The 24653-nt window shown below is 46.8% G+C and overlaps 3 protein-coding genes across 5 annotated transcripts; 1 reads left to right on the forward strand and 2 right to left on the reverse strand.

Annotated features, from left to right (window-relative positions):
• Positions 1 to 342: 342 nt before the first annotated feature.
• On the reverse strand, positions 343 to 1733 carry Spx (Spliceosomal protein on the X). Its single transcript, XM_018014733.2, has 3 exons — positions 1550 to 1733; positions 1400 to 1483; positions 343 to 1344 (listed from the first exon to the last, which is right to left on the reverse strand). The coding sequence occupies exons 1-3, from the start codon at positions 1581 to 1583 to the stop codon at positions 440 to 442; spliced, it is 1023 nt and encodes a 340-aa protein (XP_017870222.1). The 5' UTR covers positions 1584 to 1733; the 3' UTR covers positions 343 to 439.
• An 84-nt stretch (positions 1734 to 1817) lies between these two features.
• On the forward strand, positions 1818 to 19390 carry Rbcn-3A (rabconnectin-3 alpha). Its single transcript, XM_018014700.2, has 15 exons — positions 1818 to 2099; positions 5644 to 5861; positions 5937 to 6082; positions 6159 to 13268; positions 13345 to 14418; positions 14479 to 14703; positions 14781 to 15143; positions 16426 to 16690; positions 16762 to 16846; positions 16908 to 17177; positions 17249 to 17318; positions 17381 to 17455; positions 17537 to 17670; positions 17734 to 17817; positions 18153 to 19390. The coding sequence occupies exons 1-15, from the start codon at positions 2013 to 2015 to the stop codon at positions 18351 to 18353; spliced, it is 10407 nt and encodes a 3468-aa protein (XP_017870189.1). The 5' UTR covers positions 1818 to 2012; the 3' UTR covers positions 18354 to 19390.
• LOC108618645 (uncharacterized) lies at positions 19175 to 24297 on the reverse strand. Of its 3 annotated transcripts, none has more exons than XM_018014734.2 (6): positions 23953 to 24297; positions 23122 to 23321; positions 22045 to 22062; positions 21555 to 21810; positions 21226 to 21454; positions 19175 to 20445 (listed from the first exon to the last, which is right to left on the reverse strand). In XM_018014734.2, exons 1-6 carry the CDS (start codon positions 24260 to 24262, stop codon positions 20328 to 20330), a joined length of 1131 nt encoding a protein of 376 aa, XP_017870223.2. In that variant the 5' UTR covers positions 24263 to 24297; the 3' UTR covers positions 19175 to 20327. The 3 variants fall into 3 exon arrangements, with proteins under 3 accessions (XP_017870223.2, XP_017870225.2, XP_017870224.2); XM_018014736.2 differs by having other exon boundaries at positions 21615 to 21810; positions 23953 to 24296; XM_018014735.2 differs by lacking the exon at positions 22045 to 22062 and having other exon boundaries at positions 23953 to 24293.
• Between the last annotated feature and the right edge of the window lie 356 nt (positions 24298 to 24653).

The following is a 24653-nucleotide window of genomic DNA, read 5'->3' on the forward strand; positions in this document are numbered from 1 at the left end:
TACAATATTGTACATGTTTTGGCTAATGGTTGGATACGGATAGGGATGTGAAACTCAATCTCTCTCTCTCTCTCTCCCTGTTTCTATATAGAGACTAGGAAATGATATTCAATTATATAGATTTTTCAGCTAATTACGGAATCTTCCTCTCTCTCTCTCTCTGACACCTTTCCTCTCTCTCTATCCATTGTATCTTAGATATTGGTACCCATAGGTAAGATCCATCTCACCGTCTCCCTATTTCTTTTCTCTTGCCCTGCTAAATCTGAAACTATCAAATTATTTACACCCAAAGCTCAGGATTTCGTTTAAGCCATCAGGTTATATAAATCAATCAATTGGTTTTCTTGGTGTTATTATAAAAATTTGTTGTCGGTTTTATTGGGTCGTCTTAAAAATTGTATAACTACGAACTAAGGCTATACAATAGTGGGATGACCTAGTACTGGTAGCCATCGGGTTGATAGGGACGAGAGAACTGAGCCGGCGCAAAGGGCACGGGCGGCGGACGCCAATTTGTTGGCGGCGGACGCGGCGGCGGTGCTGGCATGCCGGGTGGTGCCCAGGCATTTGGAGGCTGGAGCATGCGTGGCGGCGGCGGTATGCCCATGGAGGGAGGTAGTGGCGGCTGCCCACCGCCCATCGGCGGTAGCGGTGGCGGTGGTATGGTAGCTGGGAACGGTGTCGGCTGCGGCACCGGTGGCGGTGGTGCTATCATGCCCATATTGGTGGCCGACACGGGCACCACTGGTGGCGGCGGTGCCATCATTGGTGGCGGCATCATCTGGCCAGGCATAACTGGCATCATATTCTGTACGGGCGCATCGGCAAACAGTTGATGTGGTCGATCCGCATGCGCCGAGGGATTCTGGGCGGCCAGCAAACGTTCAGCTGCCGAGCCGTGGCGTTCGCCCTTGTGATCCTTCTTGAAGGCATATGAAACAGAGATGGGGCGATTGCACAGATATTGTCCGTTCATGGCATCCATGGCAGCATCGCTAGCCTCGAAGCTGGCAAAGTTGATGAAGGCGAACCCTTTGGATTTGCCCGTCTCTGGGTCACGCATAATCTTTGGCGTTTGCAAGATGACTCCAAATGCGGAGAAGGTATCGTAGAGCAGCTTCTCATCCACCTCGACATCCAGATTACCAATAAATATATTGGCGCCAACGTCGAGATTCTTTTGATGTGCTGACGCCTTGTTAACACGTATAGGCTTGCCATACAGCTTAATCATGTTCATGATTTTAATCGCATAATCAGCGTCCTCTTCACTTAGGAACTCAACAAATCCGTATCCCTGATGCATCTGAGTGACACGATCCTTGGGCATGTGCACGTTGACTGCGAGATACAACAGTTATATGAAACGGAATGCTGCCTATTCAGTTTAACTTACCAACTGGACCGGCTTGGACGAAGAGCTCCCACAGCAACGTCTCCGATACTTTGTCGTCCAGACCGCCGGCATAAATGGTGGCATCTATTTTGGAGGTGTGCGTTAAGTTTGAGTTTAACAAGTAAATGTATATGTGTAGCGATTGCTTACCTTGGTTACGTTCAGCAATTGGACCAGCGGCCATTTTGCTATTGGAATATATGCTAAACTAATACAAAACCAATGACTACGATTTTACAATTTCTAACTCCATGCAAGCAGTCAAACCATACACGGCGTTTGGATTGTCACAGTGTTGCAAATTAGTAGGCGATTTGTCGATATATCGATAGAAAAGTATGTCAAATATGCTAGCAAATATTTGATATCGATAAGGTATTTTGTTTAGAACCCCATAACTTGTTGTGTACGTATCGATACGACAGTTAGACACTAACTCCGTTCGATACTACACTAGTCGATAGCGTCCATCACTATTTGGCCTACATTTTTATGTAATGTCACTCATCACTTTGTTGTCGTTTTACAAAGAAAAATTCGTGCTAGTAACCAAACCAAAGAACCAAGAATATTACTTTGTGCGCTGTGATGTGATATCCAATTGTAACAAATAATGAATTGTCATCAAATATTGAGCGGTGCCTGCAATGCAGGTGACCGGTGCTTCGCCATTGGCTCCGTGGAAGGCATACCATTTACAGTAAGAATACGAGCGATTACGATTACCAAGTTTTTTCTCATTATTTTTTTGCTGTTCGCTTTCGTTTTTATCACGCATCCATCATATTGTACAACCTGCAAACACACACACACACATGCACAGATATGCAAACACCTACATATTTACGTGCGCGACAGTCATATGTAGTATATATATATATTAATTTTTGTATATACATATATAAACGTTAGGTACTTAAAGGTACAACTATGTGTGTACCACATTTTCCAACTCGGCTGCCTTTTTGCGAATTCCAATTGGAATATCCAATTTCGATCGGCCCAAAGGGGATTTTAATGTTTTTATTTACACATGCACGCTTGTATACACAGGCTTTGTGCGTTCCTGTGTGTGTATGTGCGAGTACATATAAATAAATATGATGCTTGGCTGTCACTCGCTGTCGCCGTCTATCCGTCCGTCGTTTGTCTGGCTGTGGTCAATTAAATCCAAAGCAAATGTGTTTTTTTTTTTCCATTTCGTGTAAATTCGATAACAACTGTTAACTGTTTTAGCTGTTATTGTTGTTGGCTTCGCTGAATGCTTGCGTGTGTATTGTTTTTTTTTTTTCCTTTTTTCTCGATAAATGCTGCAAACAAACAATTTTTCACGGTATTCCAATTTGAAATCAATGTATTAACATGTTTTCTGGCTTTTAATTACATTTAAAGGTCAAGTGCTTTGGCTGTAAACAAGCCTCTCACGTTGCCTTACGCACTCATACACATATGCATACACACGAGCACGAAGGCATGCACACGCAGCTTGTGCGTATATACATATATATATTTGTATATGTAAAATTCGATTGGTCAAATGGCCTCTGATGCCCTAAATTCGTTAAACATACAGACAACTAGGCACATCAATATATCATATGTATGTACGGGTGTGTGTGTGTGTGCTGCCCTGCAGCCTGTAAATGCAATCCTCGCTAAATATTGTCAGACAATCAAAACGTCAATAACAAATAAATTATACACGGCCCATAAATGCTGCAAAAATTCGTTTTTCGTTTATCGTTTTTTTTTTTTTTGCTTTTTGGGTTTTGTGTTTTTTTTATTATTATTTTGTGTGTTTTGTCGTGAGCACGCATTTATAATGTGGCGACTGTAGCTGGAGTCGTTTATTTTTATGATCGTGTGTGTATATATGTATTTATTATATACATACAAATAAACATACATGCATACATATCAAATATTAATTACTAACGGTAACCCCTTCCCACCCATACACAGGCGCTGTTTGCGCTTATTTGTTTACCGCTAGCGCCTGAGATCTGTTTTCCTCTTCGTTTCTCTATGCATATTTTGTTTTTGTAATTTAGAAGTCACAATCATAATTAACTTCAATAGTTAAATAATAAATATGTAGAAATAAATGTGGCAACACTGCCCCTTCTGCCCGCACACACACTATTCTTATTCATATTATTTATTGTTTTTGCGAGAAAAAGGAAAGAATTAATTTGAAATTGCCAACAGCTGCACATGACTGTGTGTATGTATGCATGTGTGTGTGTGTATGCCTACAGTGTGTACACATCTGCATTATATTTTGTAATGAGCTGCGAGCCGTCGCCGCTGCTGTTGACATTGCCACCCATTCATTTAACTATGTATGTAAATGCCATCATTTCAATTGTATTTTTATAATATTCATGTGTGTGTGTGTGTGTGTGTGTGTTGTGTGTGTGCAACAACTATTAATATAAAGAAACAAGAAGAGGCATAGCTGAACTTGAAAAATGGGCAGACACACACACACACACGCACACGAATATTTGTCTTATACTGTGGCGCCATCTGGCAGTGGGCGGCACAAGTTTTATAGCATTGAGCCTTGCTGGCCTTGACGCAAGAAAATATCCGCAACCATATCTTGCTTTGGCTCCTACTTAAGATAATGAAACACATACCACCAGAGTGGCTAGGTGGGGCGTGGGGGAAGTGGTTCAAACTAAACCCAACTAGAACAAGAAACAAATATAAAAAGAAAGCAATAGAGATAAGGAAGAACGAACATAACTGCTGCTGTCCGAAAGTTAAGCGACTCTTATACAAGGGCAACGATTTAATTTAACTTTTCTCAACTTTGTTTTTATGATATCGAAAAGCGAAACCTTTCCTGTACAATCCGGTATGAAACCAAATTGGTCTAAATTAGCTTTGTGCCGGAATTTCAATTTTAATTTGCATCCATACGAATTTGATGACTATTCAAATGAATTCTTAACATTTGTTGTTTTTTTTTTTTTTGGTCATAGCCATTTATCGCCTCAATTATTATAGTTTAATGGGTAACACAAATGTCGTACCTGCATGCGTATACATCAATATATACCATGTAGTATATATATTACATCACTTGATGACCCATTCTTCTTTACAACAGCCTTGTCCCAGTTCTGAGTCACAGTTGGTCCTTCACGGTTAAGCCCCATCGACCTTCCCCCTTTCCCGTTCCCTTTTCCTTACTTGCCCTATTTTTGCTCTTGATTCTCTCTGCATACACACATCTAATCGTGCGTTATCTTTATAATCAATCTATAGATATGGTAAATGATGCATACTATATTTGCTATTATGTGCTTAGCACGTGACATTTGCTTTCCCAAAAGAATTTGTCATCAAATTGTTGTTTATTCGATTCATTTAAGTGACCAAAAGTTTCTAGGTTAAGTAAGCCAACTGGCTATGTCTTATGGCAAGTTCTTAAGTGGATTGGCAATAATTTTTTAGGTTTTTCCCATTTCGATATTTGTTCATTCCAGTTCTAGAGTCTATATCAATCATGCATTGTCGCTATCAATCAGTTAAGTCGGTCCATCAGCCAATCAGACAGCGAAAATGGTTTTGTTTTTCATCAATTAGAGACTAAAACAGATTTATTATTGTTCAAGCAATAATCTAATCACAAGCTGTTAAATTCTTGACAAGATATGATTTATAGGTGTGGCCAAACAGTTGGTAAAATCGATTAATCAATCATCAATCAGCACAAACAGATTTATTTTGTTGCTATATGAGGCTGTATATATTGATCCATGCGTCAATCAATCTATAATTTATTTTGCATTAGTAAGATATCAATTTTATTATGAATTAATGATCTAAGTATCAATCAATCAGCATAATATGCTAATTATTAGTTAATCACTATATGTAACATTAACATAATGAGATCATATGTGTAATGATGACATGTTGCACACACTGATCAATCAATCGATCAATCATCAATTAGTCTTCATTACTACATCTAAGTGAAACAATAAATTGATCAGCTCAAATCATAAATGATGCAAACACGTGTCTAGTCTAGTCAGTCAGTCAATCAATCAGTCAGTCTATCAATCAAATATAAACTGTTGAATATTTTGAACAGTTAAATGTAACTATAATGATACAGCATTACATTATGATTGATGAACATTAGAGTCTGTCATTTGGTTAATCAATCAAGGTATAGAAATATTTCATGATTGACTAAACGTGCGTTTCATTCGCTTCCTCAACAGGCATATGCCGCCGGCTGTAATGTGGTCATTCTAGCGAGCACTTTCGAACGCGTCCAGATCATACCGGGCGCCAATCATGGCTATGTGAAGATATCGGCCCTCGACTGTAGCACCGATACGGGCAAGATAGCGGCTGCCTATGAGAATAAGATTTGCATTTTCGAGCCGACGCCAGTGATTGAGTCGGTCAAACAAAATACACACTTTCTAGACTACAGGTGCGTACAGAAATAAAATGAATGAACGAGCTTTGATTGAGGCTGATTGAGGAACGTTGGTGAACGATCTTTCAGATGGGTGCAAACGGGCTCGTTTACCAGCCATTCGAATGTGGTGACATTGTCGTGGAACTTGGAGGGCACACGCCTTCTAACAGGTGGCACGAATATACAGCTCTGGAAGAGCAAGTCGCCCACACACCAGGAGGAGGAGCACACAGGTAAGTGGAGAATCTCGATAGTCCGATATAGAAAGAAATATAGCTAAGCGATTCTTTTTTGCCCCCCACCTGGCAGGTGTCAAGTTCGAGATTGGCGAGAGCAAGGAGACCAAACCATCGTCCAATTCGCAAGCTGATGATGTATCCACGTGGGAGAACATATGGTCCTGCCAGACGGCCATACCCATTTACCATATGGCATTTAGTCCCGATGGCACACTGTTTGCCACCTGCGGCCGCAACGATCGTCTAGTCAAGATCTGGTACGAGAATAAGCAGGTGCTATTCCCATCGAAGGCGGCGCACGATGTCGCCTCGGGCTCCGGTGTCGGCGGCGCACTCTCAGCTGGCGATTTAAATTTCACATATGTGTACATCGCACATCCGCGCGCCGTCTCGAACATTGTGTGGAGAAAGACAAGCAAATATATGCCCAAGGGCTCGGTGGCCAATATGCTGGTCACGTCGTGCCTGGACAACATTTGTCGCATTTGGATTGAGACGGTGCTGCCGGACGATGGCATGGTCAATATGACACAGTACGATCCACTCGCCTCGCAGAATCCCAAGTTTCGCACGCACCGGCACAAGCATCGATTTATGCAGCGCTTGAAGCACATGAAGACCTGCTTCCACTTGCGTCGCCACATGAAGGCTGGCGCCACTGCGTCCGCAGTGGTCGGTGGCCAGGGCATTGGCTCGCTGCCAGGCAGCTCGGGCAGCGGCGTGGGCGGTGCTGGTGGTGGTGGTGGCGTTGCTGGTAGTGGCGCCGCCGCTGTCATGGGCAGCTCACCGGCCAGCTTTAGCAACTATCAGGGCCCGATACCATCGTTGCCCTCGTCGTGCAGCGTGCACGATTTCCATTCGTATGGGTTTCAGGGATCCGGCGTAACGCCCGGCATGCATTTCCATTTGGCGGCATCGATAAACGCCGAGACAGATATACCGCTGGTGCCGTCGATGCAAACCTCCGATCCGGCCAATCAGAACGTCTTCATATTGCACTGGCTGAACAACAAGGAGATGCATTTCACACTCCAAGCGGAGGCCATACTCCAGGAGCTAACCAAGAAGGTCATCGACGAGGAGAACGGCCTACATGCAGCGGGCAGTCATACAGCTGGTGCGGCCGCCTCCTCGGGCGTCGATCTGCCCGATGATGCCCAGCAGTCGCACAAGAAATTCATGCGCAACTCCAAGTCCGTCTCGGTGGACGACAGCGGCGAGGAGTACAGCAAGTATTCGCAGCACACGGCTGCCACTGGCGCCGGTTTGCATTTGAATTCCATGTCGAACACAACATCGCAGAACTCCCTCAACCAGGACCAACACAACCAGGTGCCACAGCTGACCGATTCGCTGGACAATAAGATTGAGTGCCTGCTGCGTGACTGGCATCAGAGTCCGGATTTGCTATTCGCCATCCATCCGGTCGATGGCAGCTATTTGATATGGGTGATCGAGTGGCTGGACGACTACTATCCCGGGTCGTACAGGCAGGCGCAGGTGTCGTTCTCGACACGCATACCGTCGGCCTTTCCACTGGGCGACGCCATGTCCATGTCCACCACGGTCAGTCTCTTCAATACGGGCACCAATCCGCTGGCCTTCCGGGACATTGCCAACAATGTGCGCAGCAAGGATGAGTTCCACAAGGGCGGCAGCGATCAGAACTCGTTGCGGAGCGATCAGAACTCCAACCAGCAGTTCGACAAGCATGACGAGCACGACGAGGAGCAGGATCGCGAGCAGCAGGACGATGAGGACGATGGCGATGCTGCCGGCCAGGGCCAGCAGGAGGATGGCGGGGAGCGCAGCGCTGCTGGTGCTGCTGGCAGCAACAGCTCACAGGATTCAGCAGCTGCTGCCGCTGCCGCCGCCCTCGGCTCAGCCCTGCCCCTGAACGTGTCGCCATCGGTGTCGATGGTGACGAAGCACTCGAACGGCACGCTCAACCTGTGGCAGCTGACGTTCGCCTTCAAGACAAAGTTCACACAAGTATTAAGCATCGGCCATGTCAGTCGCGCGTCGGGACATCGCTTCCGTGTGAATGACATCACCTGCCATCCGGTGCTGCCGCTGCTCGTCTCCACCTCGCATCACAATCTGTCCGACACGGAGGCCAAGTCCCCGATGTCGCCCTACGAGCACCCACTCGCTGGCGGCAGCGGCGGAGTGGCCTCTTCCACTGCGGCTGCTGCCGCTGCTGCTGCTGCTGGCGGCGCAGGCAGCGCCTCTGGCAGCAGCACGCCCAACGGCGACAAGGATATATTTACGCCGACGGGCTTCTGCTCGGAGTTGATCTTGTGGCGTGTGGACTCGGTGGGCCCGCTGTGCCACTCGGGCGGCGTGAGCGAGCTGGCCCGCATCAACTCACCAGAGATATCCGCCTTCAGCAATGTGGCCTGGATACCCACCCTGTTGCCGAGCACCACACTGGGCAGCTATAGCAATTCGCCGTCGGCTTGCTTTGTGGCCAGCGACGGTGAGAATTTGCGTGTCTATCAAGCCGTCATTGATGCGCGCACCCTGCTGGCGGAGATCTCGTGCTCGGAGAATCTGAACACGCTGCACAAATCCCATTCGCTCTCCTCGATGATCTCGAATGCCTCGTCCACGCTGAAGGCGCAACGCTCGGCGCTCCACGACAAGCTGAAGGTCGTCTCGCAGCAGTCAACAGCTCGGCCGGGCTGCATCCTGCAGCTGGATGCCATCTCGGATGCGAAGCACGACTGGCAGAACACACAGTTTCTGCACGTGTTCCAGGCGCAGCTAATTACGGGCGGACAGCGCACGTCCGTGCCGGACATGCACGACCTGGAGGAGCCGAAGATGAATGCGCTGCTCGAGTCGGACATGGACGCCATTGTCGATCTGCAGCGCAATGTGGACTTCGAGGAGCCCTTCTACATTGTCAACATCGAGAAGACGCTGCGCGGCAGCACGATTCACATGTGGCGCATTGTCATCAGCTCGAAGCAGCAGAGCTCGTTCCTCTCGGAGACGGCCATGTATGTGCCGGACAGCAACCTGACCCAGGAGCCGGACGATGCCGACCAGAATACGGGCCAGCCGCGACGCATGTCGCAGGGCGCGGAGACACTAACGGGCGCCGAGCACTTTGGGCCGCACGTGGAGGCGCCGCACATCTCGATTACCACGAAGAAGGTCTGCACCCAGGAGCTGCCCCTGCCGGAGGGTGTGGATGTCATTCATGCCTCCCCGGCGGCCGGGCACCTGAGCAGCTCGAGCATTTATCCCGCTTGCTTTGCGCCGTACATCATTGTCACCGCCTGCTCGGACTCCATATCGCGTTTCTGGAAGTGCGAGCCCGCCGGCAGCGATGCCTACCACTGGTCCGAGTGGAAGATGTTCAGCCGCATCCAGCAGTCGGCCATCGAGATACCCGGCCAGCCGCTGAACATCAGCGCCGCCTACTCCGGCCGCATTGCGTGCGCCTATAAGTACGGCAAGAGCTTCACGCGTCCCAATCGCGGCGATCCGGACTCGCGCTACGTCAATCTCTGCGTGGCCATCTACGAGTGCGAGAGCAGCGGCGGCAGCGAATGGGTGCTGGAGGACACGATCCATCTGAAGAACGTCCACTTGCCGCGCATCAACATTGGCCACGGCATCGATCTGAGCTATCTGCACGACCACCGGCTGCTGGCCAAGAAGCAGCGCCTCAACCAGGTGCTGCACACCTTCGCCCACGACCAGGACAGCCGTTCGCCACGCAGCGGCGAGACCACGCCGGAGCTGGCCACGTCCAAGCAGTCGGCTGCGGTGGGTCTGCTCACCGTGCCCAGCTTCAGCACGCTGCAGTCGCTGAGGAAGAGCATTGCCGAGAACGGGAACACCTGTCCGCTGACCCAGAAGCACTTGGTGCAGCTGGACTGGGTCTCCAAGGAGGATGGCTCGCACATCCTGACCGTCGCGGTGGGCAGCAAGATCCTGTTGTACACGCCGGTCAGCTCGGACATTGCCCAGGCGAACATCAAGGCCATGAAGGAGTCGCGCTCCGTGAATCGTCCGATATTGCGCAAGGCGAGCTCCCTGGCTCAGCCGAACTTTGTGGACGAGATACGTTGGATGAAGCTGCGCCAGATTGACCTGCAGACGGCCGATGGTCTGCCGCCGTTGCCCATGCAAATCTCTTGGGTGCGCGACGGCATTCTCGTCGTGGCCATGGACTCGGAGATGCACGTCTACTCCCAATGGAAGCCCCACTACGGCGCCCACTACATGTCCCCAGCGGCGGCGGCGGCGGCAGCGGCTGCAGCCGGCATGGACGATATGACCGACACGCGCAACCTGCGCGACGAAGATCTGCGCTCCCTGGCCAACGAGTCGACGCAGATGCGCCTGAAGAATGTCGCCTCGATGCCGCTGATCAGCAAAGTGAGCACGGCGAATCTGCAGCTGCTGTCGCAGCGTCGTCTCGCTGCCAACAGCAGCATGGCGACTATGAATGGGCATGGCCAGGATGGCGTGGGTGCTGGATTTGGGGGCGATGCCCCGCCCAATGATGATTATATGACGGACTTTGGCCTGTTCCAGGCGTCGCGCATTGCGTGCCCCGTGCTGCCGCAATACCATCCCAAGCAGCTGATGGAGCTGCTCAACTGCGGCAAGATCCGCTGGGTGAAGGCGATCCTGGCCCATCTGGTGCGCTGCATGAGCGGCAGCGGCAGCAGCGGCTCAGCCAACGGGCTGCCCAACGATGATGACGGCAGCCTCGGCGGCGGCGCTGGTGGTGGCGGGGGCGGAGGCGGTGCCGGCGGCGGTGCTGGTGGCAGGCAGCGCAGCTGGTCCCGCTCGCGCACCCTCAGCATCAGCTATACGGCGGACACGAGCAACATTCAGGCGGAGCACCGCGGCAGCACCACCCAGATACCGGAGGAGCTGATGCTCGACTATGCGGAAATCAATTCGATACCACCTCTGCCGCTCTGGGTGCTGCTCAATGCCGATCGCGAGCAGCCGGGAAAGGCGACGAATGCGGGCGATGGGGACAAGGATTACGATGAGCTGTTCGACATGCACAACTCCGACGACAATTTGGACGAGCTGCTCTGCGATGGCGAGCAGAAGCGTCAGGAGCGTCGGCTCTCGCTGCCCGACAAGCACTCCATCTCGCATTTCGGACCGCGACAGGGCCAGCTGCTGTCGCGCCTATTGACCCACACCCATTTGCCGGGCCTGTCCTCGCTGGATCAGATGCATCTGCTGGCGCTGGCCGACACGGTGGCCACGTGCAACACGGACTTCTCGGACAAGTTTGCCGCTGACATGGGCAAGAACCAGGGCCAGATTGGCACCGGCGCCGGCATTAGCGGCACCAAGGAGCAGGCCACCGAATCGCTGGACGATTGCGGTCTCCGCTTCCTGCTCGCCATGAAGCACTTCACGTATTTGCTGCGCTGCCTCCCGCTCCAGCAGCGGGCGCAATTCCAGCGCCAGGGCGTCGGCACAGCGAACATCGTGTGGGCCTATCACTCGGAGAGCGAGGAGGAGCTGCTGCATCTGATACCCAGCTACACCAAGGGCGACCTGCGCTGGGCCACGTTGCGCGACCTGGGCGTCGGCTATTGGCTGAAGAACATCAATACGCTGCGCCGCTGCGTCGAGAAGCTGGCCAAGTGCGCCTATCAGCTGAAGCAGGATCCACTGGACGCGGCCATCTACTATCTGGCCATGAAGAAGAAGTCGCTGGTGTGGGGCCTGTTCCGCTCGAAGCGCGACGAGAAGATGACCACATTCTTTGGCAACAACTTTGCCGAGGATCGCTGGCGCAAGGCGGCGCTGAAGAACGCCTTTGTGCTGCTGGGCAAGCAGAGGTTCGAGCATGCAGTCGCCTTCTTTCTGCTGGCCAACTCCCTGAACGATGCGATCGAGGTGTGCATGAACAAGCTCGAGGATTTCCAGCTGGCCCTGATCATTGCGCGACTCTATGAGGGCGACGCCGAGGGCAGCTACTACCACAAGCTGCTCAATGAGCATGTCCTCGGCACGGACGTGGAGACGGGACGATGCGATCTGACGCGTGCCCATCCAGATCCCTTCTTGCGCTCCATGACCTACTGGAACCTGAAGAAGTACCAGGAGAGCCTCAACACCCTGCTCCTCAACGGCGTGGGCAGTCTGCATAGCAGCTACCGCGAGGAGGACTTGCTGCGTCCCGAGTCGCCGCATGCCACCAATCCGAATGTATTCAATTTCTACATCTATTTGCGCACCCATCCGCTGCTCATCCGGCAGAACATTGCCATCTCGGCGCAGGAGAAGCGCATCGCGCACGTGGTCCTCTCGGGCTTCAGCTATGCCGGCGAGACGAGCTCCAAGCCGCTGGCCTCCGATAAGCAGCTGCAGCTCGAGGATTCGATTACGGCCATCGAGCGTCAGCTGTACTTTACGACAGCCCACGGACACTTCAAGTCCGGCTGCCCGGCCCTGGCACTGGAGGTGCTCAATAAGCTGCCCATGAAGATTAGCGACAGCGACGCGGCTCCAGCCTCGAGCAACTGCAGCGTCGCCGACACTGGCGAGCAGGTCGGGGCCAAGGATGAGCTCATCAATTCAGGCATCATGGATCAGTGGCAGTCGTCGGCCAAGGCCGATCTATTCGATTGGGGCGCTCCAGTGAGCAGCGTCGGAGAGACCAAGTTCGAGATCAAGTGGGACGACGAGGACGAGGAAGACAACGAGAACGACGACGATGGGGATGGTGAAGTGGCGGCAGCAGCGACTAATAACGACAACGACAACGATGATCGAGATCCAGAGCTGGCCACCCCGCAGCCGGGCAAAGCCAGCCGGCCAAACGAGTGCAAGATGGATATCATGGCGCAGCAGCTGAAGTTTGTGGCCTGCCTCAAGATCCTGATGGAGGAGCTGTCGACGCTGGCCACCGGCTTCGAGGTGGATGGCGGCCAGCTGCGCTACCAGCTGTACATGTGGCTGGAACGCGAGGTGGAGGCACTGAAGCAGCTGTGCAACTATTGCAGCTCCGAGCAGGTGAACGACGCGAGCGATGCGGACGCCAACGATACCAAGGATAAGGACATGAATGCCAGCATCTATCCGTGCACAGAGCGACCCACACTGCACGAGATACTCATGCAGGACAAGCAGGACTTCGAGGCCAAGGTGATGCGGGCCGCCAAGCGCAAGCGTTGGCTCAAAGGTCAGTTAACCACATGGGGCTCCTAGATCTCTTAGCCGATCCTTATGTTCCATCCACTCTTCTTCTCATCCCTTAGCCAATGAAACGCTGCTGCGAACTCTGCTCAGCTACTGTTCGCTGCATGGCGCCAGCGGCGGCGGCTTGGCCTCTGTGCGCATGGAGCTGGTTCTGTTGCTGCAGGAGCTGCAGCAGGAAAAGACACAGCAGCAGCTGCTCAGCCCGCTGCCCTTCCCCACCACGCTGCCGCTGCTGAGCGCCTGCGTGGCGGGCAATAAGACAGTGATAGCGGATCCCATCAAGTATCTGCAGTCGCAGACGGTGGACATGCTGCAGAGCATCATTAAGCTGATGCCATTCCCGGGCCTCGAGACGAGCGCCCTCAGCGAGATCTTTGTGCTGCGCGACCTGGCCGTGGCCCTCTCCTCGTGCATCTACCAATCGCTGTGCGATTCGGAGAGCTTTGTGGTTAACAATGCCACCTTCAATGGGTATCCCAGTCCGGGCATCGAGAACATAGCCAAGATCAACTCGTCCTTCGAGTGCAGCTACCTGGTGGGCAGTCGCAACGCTTTCCACAGACGCCGCAAGTATTCCACAGATGAGCCGGCGGGCATCTGCACCACGCCCTCCAAGTGGCCGGGCGTCACCAATTTGCGTGCGCTGCTGGCGCGCGAGAAGGACGAGGATGTGCCGAAGCTGAATGTGCTGCTGCTCGAGTCCTTTGTATCCACCTACATGGCACTGTTCATCTACTCGCTGTCCACCTGCGACAGTCGCTTGCTCTATCGCCTCAGCGGCCAGAACTTTACGAACGACACCTGGTCGACCCTCTTTGGCGGCGGCATGAAGAAGCTGCTGATCAAGCCGGCTGCACAGCCGCATGCCCACGTGCAGGCCCAGGCCCAGGCACAGGCAGCGGCTGCTGCGGCGGCTGCTGCTGGCGAGGATGCGTCGGATGAGAACAGCGTTTGGAATACGGTGACATCGATAACGAAGCAGCGCATGAAGCTAAACATGAAGATCCTGGGCAGCTTTAGCCAGAACAGCACCTCGAGCAACATGAAGGAGGACAAGCCCACGTACAGGGAGCAGTTTATGCCGCCAGAGACATCCATGCTCTCCTACTTCCTCATGAAGCCAACCAATACAGGTACAGATCTCGCATAGAGTTCGATTTATTCGATAGCCGACTAAATTTGAGCATTTGCAGATTGCGATGACTACGACACGGATGATTCGCATGAATCGGACGGCGAGGAGGAGGATGATGATGATGACGATGTCAATGTGAGCCGCAGTCAGTTGAAGCCCAAGGACAACACCGAACACACCAATCCCATGTCCTACTCGTGGAGCATCTTACGCCTGGCGCTCATCAAGCTCAGCACCCACAAAATTCAGGAGTTTGTCAAGGTGGCCGGCATCGAGCTGCAGGGTGAGCATCAGGCGGCTTTGCTAGCCGAGAAGATTTCTCGATTTCATTTGTAATCACTTTACCGATTGCCCCGGCAGATCTGCCCGTCATAAGTCCGCTGTCGCATGAGGTGCTACGCACACTGAATCGCTGGCAGGAGTACGCCCTGAACGATCTGATAAGCCGTGGCCCGCCCTCACGAAACTATATACCCGGCTGCTATGCGGAGAGCGGCATCAATGGCCTGGCCATACACAAGTACCGCTCGCTGCTGAACAAGGACAACACGCCGTTCATCTCCGGCTCGGCGGCGGGCCCCATTCGACGGCTGTGGAACTATCTGGTCAGGCAGGAGCCCACACAGGAGGTCTTCATCAAGAGCATCTTTGGCAAGAGCACCGAGAGCAGTGCGCGCAGCAGCCATCATCACAGCCATCACAATGATAACGACACCGACGAAGGTGTGTATTCCGTACCAAAATGTTGCTATTATAATTGTTGTTGTTGCAAATTCCTCTAAGTAAGCACCCCCGCACCGCCCTGGGTCCAGAGAGTCAGGGTCAAGTAGAGTAGTTGGTAGCTATACATGCCTATATGGTATATATACATATATATATATATACATATATATATTTGTATATACATGTATGTGTGTGTATATATGTATTTAGATATTGATATTTGTATACATATAGATATGTATATGTATATGTATTTTGCATTCCAATGTATATATCTTAATTAGTTCTAACGCATCACTTTTATTAGCTTAATATTTAGCAGTCGCTTGTAATTTGTTGTTATCCTATTTTTTTTTTTTTTTGTTCGTTTGTTTAATGCACGCCTTGGGCATTTACAGCCTGGCTGTAAGTCTGTTTTTGTTAACAACTTTGTTTTTTTTTTTTATGTTGCTGTTGTTGTTCGGTTCTAATTAGCTAGTATTGAGGTGGCAGATGTTACTTAATTTTAAACTTGTTATCTACGAAGTATTACGCAGAAGTATCCCAAACCTTCTTCTATGTTTCCTTCCTTAATTTTCGTATTTTCTCTCTTTTTTTTTTTTTTTTTGTTGTATATTAAATTATTTGTGATTTTTTTCGTTTACCAGTGAAAATGTATTAAAGCAAAATAGAAACAAAAACCGTTGTAGTTATATTATTTTTGTTCGACTGTTGTATTCTCTTCTTTTGTTGTTGTTGCCGTTCCTTAGCTTCCTCTGAGAAGTGCTGAGCCTTGATTCACCTCTCGATCTCCTTCCATCTCGACGAGAGACGGAGATAAGCCGTTAATCGATAACATTTGCACTGCTTGAGGCGAACTGCGGCTGCACTGCTTGAAGTGGCACTGATTTGCTCTTGGCTCTGTTAACGGCCAGCTGTTAAGTGTTAACTGAACAACTGCGTCAACAGGCAATTACCAAATAATAGACTTGATGATAAGATAATCGCAATCGTAAAGACGAGGCTCGCTTAACACCTTGTTGTCAATTGAATGAGGAGCAGCGCTTAACACCTGGCAGGCAGTTAGACGAGAAACGAGAAACGAGAGATGAGAGAACACAGGAGAATCGCTGATTCAGATTTCATTTGATCACAAATATTCAATTATAATTTAATTTAATTAAATTTACGCTTTGGCTTAGCTATAATTTGTATTAACCGCTTTTGCTTGCATTTGCCTATCTCGCTCTTGCGCTCTTTTTCTATATCTGTCTCTTTCTGTTTCATGTCTCACTCGCCATAGGCCAATCGCATTCGACAAACGAGAATACAGACCAGATACGCATCATACACAAGGATCACGAATCGATACTCACATTCTGCTTGAAGAACAACAGCTCATCGATGATAGCCTTTGCCAATCCGCGCGAGATCCAGGAGTTCGATATATCGCTGCTGCTCGAGTCGCCCAATTGGTATGAGGATGAGTGCGAATATGACATGATGAACATGTCCAAAGATGCGGACACCAATAGCTCCGCCTTTCTCATCATTCAATCGCAGGATCAGTGAGTCGATAGTCTCAATGCAAACCGCAAAACCTTTGCTAATCCTAATCCCCATCTTGTATGCTCCACAGGCCACAATTTGGCACGAGCAGCGGCTACAGCGAAGCCAGTGTCAGCACGCAGAGCGCCTCACAGTCCGGCCGTGGCACATCGATGGTGAGTGTTTCCACTTGTCTCCATCTCTGTCATCTATACTCAATCTGTCTCGCTCCCCCAGGTGATGCGCCACAAGGTGGACAATGTGAAGCGCATGAGCGCGCATCCGCTGATGCCGCTCTACCTGACTGGCGGCCAGGATGGCTCCGTGCAGATCTGGGAGTGGGGACACCAGCAGCCCGTCTGCTGTCCACGCACCTCCGGCACCTTTGCCAAGGTCACGCGCTGTCGCTTCTCCGAGCAGGGCAACAAATTCGGCATCGGCGATGGCGATGGCAATCTGAGCCTCTGGCAAGCGGGCACAGCCTCCCAGAACAATCGATCCTTCATTGTTAGTCTCACCATATACGTACGGACTTATAAACATATTTGTATTAACACTCGCTTCCTCTTGCTCCCTAGACCTATCAGTGCCACAACAAGGCGCTCTCCGATTTCGTGTTCCTCGGCTCTTGCAGTTTGTTAGCCAGCGGTAAGGGCCAGCTCCGAAGCAAGTAAACCATTTACTCAACTATCCTTTGCTCTCTCCCACAGCTGGTCAGAGTTCCGAGAACAAGAACATTAACATTTGGGACACACTGTTGCCGCACAAGAAGTCCTGCGTGTCGGGTAAGTGTTGAGCCTCTCTCTCTGGTGACCTATGATGATTTGACTATGAATGTTCCTTCTCTCTCTCACGTCCGCTCTCAGCCTTCACGTGCCACGATCAGGGCTCATCCTGTCTGGTCTTTGCACCGCAGCATCAGGTGCTCATTTCCTGTGGCAAGCGCGGCGACGTTTGCGTATTCGACGTGCGCCAGCGCACACTCCGGCATCGCTATCAGGTGAGTTTCGAAGCTCACGCTTCAGCTAACCTCAGCTAATTGCCATGGACTTGATTCTCGCAGGCTCACGATAGCACCATCAAGTGCATTGCGCTGGATCCGCACGAGGAGTTCTTTGTCACGGGCTCCATTGAGGGCGACATCAAGGTAAACAACAGCATGATTGACTATTGATTGATTGAGGCTAGAGGCAAGGCATGAAACCGTTTTATATAAGTGAAAATTGTTTGATAGTCTGATATGTAATGTAAAGGATTGATTAACTAACGGATTGACCGATTGACAGACTGACAGACTGATGGTGTCATGATTAGAAATCCGTTGATCATTTATAAATCTATATACCTAAAAGACAGTTTGATTGAGTTTTAAGACCCTTATATAATTCATTTATTTCCATCTAGACTCAAGTCTTGTGCATTATTTCTTTTATATATTTATAATACATGTTCCTTTGATTGATCGTTGGATTTGTATTGCAGATATGGGATATGAACCAGTTTATGCTGATCAATACGTTCCCGCATGAACATGCCAAAAACGGATTCTTCAAGCACACCGGCCAGGGCGTTAGCCAGGTGTATGTGGATCCATTCGGCCGTCTCTTCTCATGTGGCTCCGATGGCTGCATGAAGGTGCGGCTGCTGGTCGAGAAAGATAATATTGTGCACTCCGTGTATTAGGAAGGAGAAAACTAGCAACAACTACTACAACTACTACAGCAACAACAACAACAAACATAAACATAAACATATTTTGTATACTAATTATGTGTCCGTCGTGTCCTTTGTCTGTGTAATCTGAATTTCGCTTTAAATCGTTCAATATATGTACCATGTGCTTACTGTATGTGTGTGTGTGTGAGTGTGTGAGTGAGTGTGTGTGGGTGTGTAATGAGTGTGTGCGCGTGTGTGTGTGTGTGTGTGTGGGTGTGAGTGCGTATTTTATTACAATTTTTTTTGTTTGTTAAATGTTGATTATTATATTTCTTTATTACATACATATATACTTATATACAATGATGATGATAATGATGATGATGATGTTGATAATGATAATGATGATGATTTTTTTTTTGCTGTTTTTGTCTCTTTTTCCAACAACAAAATAACTAATTGACGAATTCTTGTTCGATTCGTTTAAATTCTATGAGTATTTCCTAAACAGACTATATATATATATATTACCAATGTATATTCACGTATATATATATATATATATATATATATACTATACCTATACATATATGCATATGCACCTGTATGTGTGTGTGTGTATATTTACTACTTATATATGCTTTAAATCAATTATTAATTATTATTATTATATATATATATATACAAGACATTCTGCAGTATGATAAATTATATGCTTATGAGAATATATTTATATAAACTATATATTCTATATAATCTATATATATATAGACACAGACACACACATGCACACACGCACCTCCTGTGTCTATGTGTCTCTGTGTGCGTGTGTGTGTGTGCGCGTTTACTTATGTCTTTGTGTTAAACTTTGTGCAACAATTTTGTCTGTTAAATCAATCAAGATCTATGCTATACGTCTACATATATATATGTATATGATATGTGTATATATATGTAGATGTATGTATGTACACATATAATGTATATCTAAATCAATTACCTAAATAAAGTGCAAAAATAAAGAAAAAACAAATAAAAATCAAGTGAAAAAAGTATTAAACGAATCCACAAATTGTTCTTATTTCAATTTAGTCTTCTACACACACACACACACACATACACACAGATAGACACATTCACACAGCTTCAATTGAAAGTCTGAATTAGATCATTATATAGATTTTCAGATGAACTCTTCAATTCTGCCTAAAGATTACTTAAATAATCTAAAGCTAAATTGATCTCTAAGTCTTTAGCTCATTTTAGCTTTTTTTTCCTAATTGTCGAACTTTCTGGCAACACTGCTTAAGATAGACTACGCTTTGCCCCAATCCCAACTCCACATGAGAATCTTATTGGAAGTAGGAAACTCTTATAAGACATTCGCAGTCGCAACACTCAAAGAAAATAAACAATAAAATTTTGTGTAGATGTGTGAAGGGGTTATATATCGGTATATATATGTATATAGGTATATATATTTATTTTACAAGTTATTATATATCGTTTATATACTATATAAGGCGTGTGAATTGAATTAGTTGATTTCCGTTTGCCATTGAAAATAATTTTTCATTTTTATTTTATTATTTGTTGTTGTTTTTTTTTTTTTTAATTTTGTTTTTTCTTTCGTTTTCCTTTTTTTTTTTTGCTGTTAGACAATCAAACAAATTAGACGCTAAGCCTTTTATGGGACTTTAATAATAAAACTAGGCAAAAAAAAAAATTGTAAAAAAAAATAGAGTTCACAAGACGAGAAATAGTTTTTTTTTTGTCCATAAGAGGAATTATTATAGATTGTAGTTGGTTGGCAGCGGAAACGTTTCCAAGCATCCGTTCAAAATCAAATCGAGAATCGAGAATGTTTTATTTTGTTGTTTTTTGTTTTCTTTGCTGCTTTCGTCAAATGTTTAGTGGGGGCGGGCATGGGGTCTTCTGCTGACTGGCTGCTTATTTAGCCGGAACATCTGGGGTCGCCGTCGTCGTCGTCGTCGTCGTCGCTTATGACCTCGGCGGCTTAATTAGCTTGCTCGTGGGCGCCGGCAGCTTGCAAAAGCCAGCTGCATCGAACACGGGCAAAAGCTCACGCACACGCCCCGGTATCGAGCCATCGAGCATGCTGTCAATGAAAGGGCACTGAGTGAGAGCGAGTAGGCAATATAGACAAAGCTGTGTGGCTGTGTGTGAGCGTGGCTGAGTGGGAGTGGAGCGAAAGCGAGTGAGATGGATGGATGGAAGTGAGGCCGTTGATAGGCTGTGAGCAAATGCTGAGCAAAATTACAGCTAAAAGATTTCAAATTTTGGTAGTCATTAAATTAAGTGTATAAAAATGATATGGCATTTTTATCCTTGAAAGTTTAGAATAAGACATAACGGTATATTAAATATTTAGTGTTTGCTTCAGCTTTCAAATGCAAAATAAAACATTTTTTGTTTTACCTTTAAAGTGATACTAATTTGATTTAAATTCTTTGCCAAATTGTTATTTCTTATTATAATAAAAAACAACATTTATTAATAAAAAAAAGTGGATTTTTTTTATATTAAAAAATTATATTGTTAATTATATTATTATTATCTTGCTGTTGTTATCTGTTGCTATTTATAAATTAAAAATAAATATTTTATATATATATTTAAGTGTTAAATAAAAAATATCAACTTGTTTTTATTGTTATTTTTATTATTATTATTATTTTTTTTCTTTTTTTTTTGGGATATAAGCAAATTTATATTTAAAAAGTAATCTATAAAAAAATATAGATATACATATTGTAAAAGTTGAGCTGTTTCAATTGTGAATTTTTTTTTGTATAATTATTATATATAGCTATTTTTTGCATTTTTTTCAGTGTATCATGTGCGACTGAGGATCGTGCTAATTGGGCTTAGGTCTTACCGCCTTTTGTAATCAATCTTGGCGCCTTTTAGGGAGATGTTGGCCTCGGTGGGAAAGAATGTGGCGTCGTAGAAGTTGAGTCCGTTCTGGAGCAGAATGTTGTACTCGTCCATGGAGGCGAGTGTTATACGTATAACAGCTGGCGGCAGCTCTCGGCGCTCCGGACGCTCCGCCTTCTCAATGGCCTCGCCCACAATGCCAGAGACGAGGCTCTTGGCGCTGCTGCTGCCTGAAAGAGTTTTGGAATCAAATTTATGAACTTTTTCTCTCTCTGTGTGTGTGTGTTAGTGTGTGTGTTGGTGTGTGTTCAATTGGCATTTGGACATTACTTCGTATGGCCGCACGGCGCAGAGTTTGGCCCGGGCTCGGAGAGGCTGTGAGCTGCTCACCTTCAACCTTGTCCGGGTTGGAGCTGGCGGAGCCGCCGCTGGCCAGACCCGGGCTGGAATAGATGTGGAGGCGCACCACCTCCACCACCGAGTCGAACTTGTACATGGCATGCCGTATATCCTCCACGGGCAGATCCTCCGGCACATCCAGCACATAGAGCGTAAACGTCTTTCGCGGACGACACGGAATGGCGATCTGCAAGGCAAACAGGGTCAACAGACAGACAAACGAAACAAAGGTCACAGATGCACACAAAGGTGTCACGGCTGAGGCGAGCAGAAATGATTTCTACTATCTATGAACATATGTATATGCATCTACTATATGCATGTACATACAATATATACAGGTGTGAGCATATGTTACATGTATGTACTACTATGTATGTATATGGTTTGCCAATGGATTTTGCCAATAGGAAATACTCACGCTGCGCGAGAATGTTTGCTGGAAAAATGTTAAAAGATTTTCAAAAGATTTCACAATTCAATGAGGGAGAGAGAGAGAGAGAGAGGGCGGGTCAGAGAGAGTGTGTGTGTGAGTGAGAGAGATAAAGATTGTGTGTCAGACAGAGAGTGTGTGTGCGTGAGAGGGAGAAAACGAGAGAGAGAGAGAGTGGACACTCTATGGACGATCTCTAATTTTAATAGTTATAAAAGAGAGAGAGAGTTAGAGGGAGAGAGAAAGTAGAGAGGGAGAATGTAGAATACGGAGAAAGTAAGAGAGAGATATATATCTATATATGATATCTAATGATAAGTTAACAATGAAAGAGCGAGAGAGAGATAGGGAGAGTTGATGCTCTATGGATGAGCTCTAATGATAATAGTTATAAAAGAGAGAGAGAGAGAGAGAGAGAAAGTAGAGAGGGAGAATGTAGAATATGGAGAAAGTGAGAGAGAGAGACATATATATATGATATCGTATGAATAGTTAACCTTTACTAGCAATGAAAGACAGAGAAAGAGAGAGTGAGTGCAAAGGACGAGATAGCAACAGTGAGACAGAAAGAGACAGAGAGAGAATGAGGACAGAGAGGTACAGATAAAGATCAAGTGCAAATGTGATGTAGGCAGATAGTCTGTCTATCTGAGTGAGTGAGCAAAAGAGGGAGATAGCAAGCGAGAAAGAGATAGAACGAGACAGACTACGATAATATACATATAATATATATTCATGATATATAAGACTTTCTTTTCTTTGAGAGAGTCAGGGAGATAGAGCGTATATTGTATAATGAACTATTTCGCTTTCATCAATTGAGTGAATGTGATTTATTTTATATTTCAAATATGAGATCTAATAATAAACAGACAGCTACATTTGATAACAAGGAAATAGAGGCAGACAGATAAAAACACAGGGATATACACAGACAGACAGAGAGAGAGAGAGTGAGAGAGAGAGAGAGAGAGTGTGTGTGTGTGTGAGAGAGAGAGAGAGATAGTTATACATATGATCTCTATATATGTAAGCATAAGCAAGAGTATTTGGTCTTTCACTTACTTTCCGATAAAAGCGCGCTCCGGTCACCTTGTGGAATCCCTTCTTGAACACCGCCTGATAATCATCTGGATGTGAGAATTTAAATAGAATTCCAGTTGCCGTTTTGGTCAAGCTGAAGCAACCCTTGAAACTCATCTTCTCGCATATCAATGCGGCTCGTTCCATGGATAGCTCATACGAAGGTGTCAATAGAAATGCCCCTGTAATGCAGTTACGATGCAGTTAGTACCGTTATTGATATGGACATGAATATTGATGTATTGATATGAAAATAGATGTTATAGATGTAAATATAGGTATAAATATGAATATGAATATGGCTGCGGATATGAGCATTGTATTAGGAGCTACAACCATGCAGTATTTCTAATGCAAAGATTCAGAATTTGAGATTAGCTTTCAGCTTGAATTGGGATTGAGAGAGCTTACTCCGATCTTTCAAAAGATTTAGTTTGATAATAAGCCATGCATTGATATTTATGTAAAAATGACAGAGCATGCTATAGAAATTTGATACATCATGCGATTCTCTCAGTTAATTTGAGGTTAGCTTTGATTTGATCGGTCAGACGTGAAAATTTTTACTTTAAACTATATTTACGAAGCATATAGAACAGTTATACAGTTATATAAGAGTCTATTCGAGAAAATTATATTTGTTATACGATAAGCACATGTATTAACGGCCTCTGAAGCCTCAAGATTGTTCATATAGGAGTCACTTTATGGGCTATATATGTATGTATGATATATGATCATATGCATATAAATTCTTTTTCCACATTTGCGACTTCTAACGGTGCTCATTTGTCAATGTTGTTCTTAGTTCACCTTTGGTGAGGAAATTGTCGGGCGAGGAGACTTCGGAATCGGAATCATCCTCCCTTTTGTCGGCCCACTTCGGCTCCGACGACAGTTTGTGGGCGGCCATTTTGGTGACGATGCCCGTGGGGCGGGCCCTGGGGAACTCGTTCTTTTCACACTCCACGTCCGATGCGTTGCCGAGATAGGACATTATAATTCCGTGCGTGAATCGATTATAAATCCAACAAACAAATAATAAAAAAAAAAAACAAAATTCAAATCGGATCTCACTTGAGGAGCGCGCGAATTTTTGAAAGCAACTGAAACGTTGAAGCATCTTCGCTAGGCTTTTATACGCTTCGTTGGCTCATCACATCACAGCACACAACTGAAACTGAAACTGAAATGAAAGTCAAGACAGACACACAGACAGACATCCGCAGACATCCGCAGACATCCGCACACACAGTTACAGCTAGATCTTGGTGTGGCAAAATGTCGGTCTATCGCTCAAATTGGAAGTTCTTACAATTGGAATTAAAACGTGAAACGCACTTTAAAACAAGTAAGAGCGTTCCAGCTGAGACTGCCCAACTGGCAGATACCCTAGATATATAAATGTGTTGAGTTCTCGATTACGATTGCCATAAGAATGGAATACGATACTATCGTTGGTCAAACTCCAAAGAGAACTATGTACTATGAACTACATCAGTCTTATATTGTAT

The sequence above is a fragment of the Drosophila arizonae genome, chromosome X (genome assembly GCF_054131065.1).
Source record: "Drosophila arizonae isolate 15081-1271.41 chromosome X, UAZ_ARI_1.0, whole genome shotgun sequence".
Classification (NCBI taxonomy): domain Eukaryota; kingdom Metazoa; phylum Arthropoda; class Insecta; order Diptera; family Drosophilidae; genus Drosophila; species Drosophila arizonae.

What these genes read in the sequence shown, in the direction of transcription:
- LOC108618645 (XM_018014734.2), bottom strand. Translation starts at nt 24,262, where the DNA reads ATGCTTCAACGTTTCAGTTGCTTTCAAAAATTCGCGCGCTCCTCAAGT. An exon ending in CGACAATTTCCTCACCAAAG is followed by an intron (nt 23,322 to 23,952) that starts GTGAACTAAGAA and finishes ACTGCATTACAG; the next exon opens with GGGCATTTCTATTGACACCT. An exon ending in GCGCCGTGCGGCCATACGAA is followed by an intron (nt 21,455 to 21,554) that starts GTAATGTCCAAA and finishes AAACTCTTTCAG; the next exon opens with GCAGCAGCAGCGCCAAGAGC.
- Rbcn-3A (XM_018014700.2), top strand. Translation starts at nt 2,013, where the DNA reads ATGAATTGTCATCAAATATTGAGCGGTGCCTGCAATGCAGGTGACCGG. An exon ending in CATGAAGCCAACCAATACAG is followed by an intron (nt 14,419 to 14,478) that starts GTACAGATCTCG and finishes GAGCATTTGCAG; the next exon opens with ATTGCGATGACTACGACACG. An exon ending in TTGCAGTTTGTTAGCCAGCG is followed by an intron (nt 17,319 to 17,380) that starts GTAAGGGCCAGC and finishes TCTCTCCCACAG; the next exon opens with CTGGTCAGAGTTCCGAGAAC.
- Spx (XM_018014733.2), bottom strand. Translation starts at nt 1,583, where the DNA reads ATGGCCGCTGGTCCAATTGCTGAACGTAACCAAG. An exon ending in AATTGCTGAACGTAACCAAG is followed by an intron (nt 1,484 to 1,549) that starts GTAAGCAATCGC and finishes CCTCCAAAATAG; the next exon opens with ATGCCACCATTTATGCCGGC. An exon ending in CGTCCAAGCCGGTCCAGTTG is followed by an intron (nt 1,345 to 1,399) that starts GTAAGTTAAACT and finishes TGTATCTCGCAG; the next exon opens with TCAACGTGCACATGCCCAAG.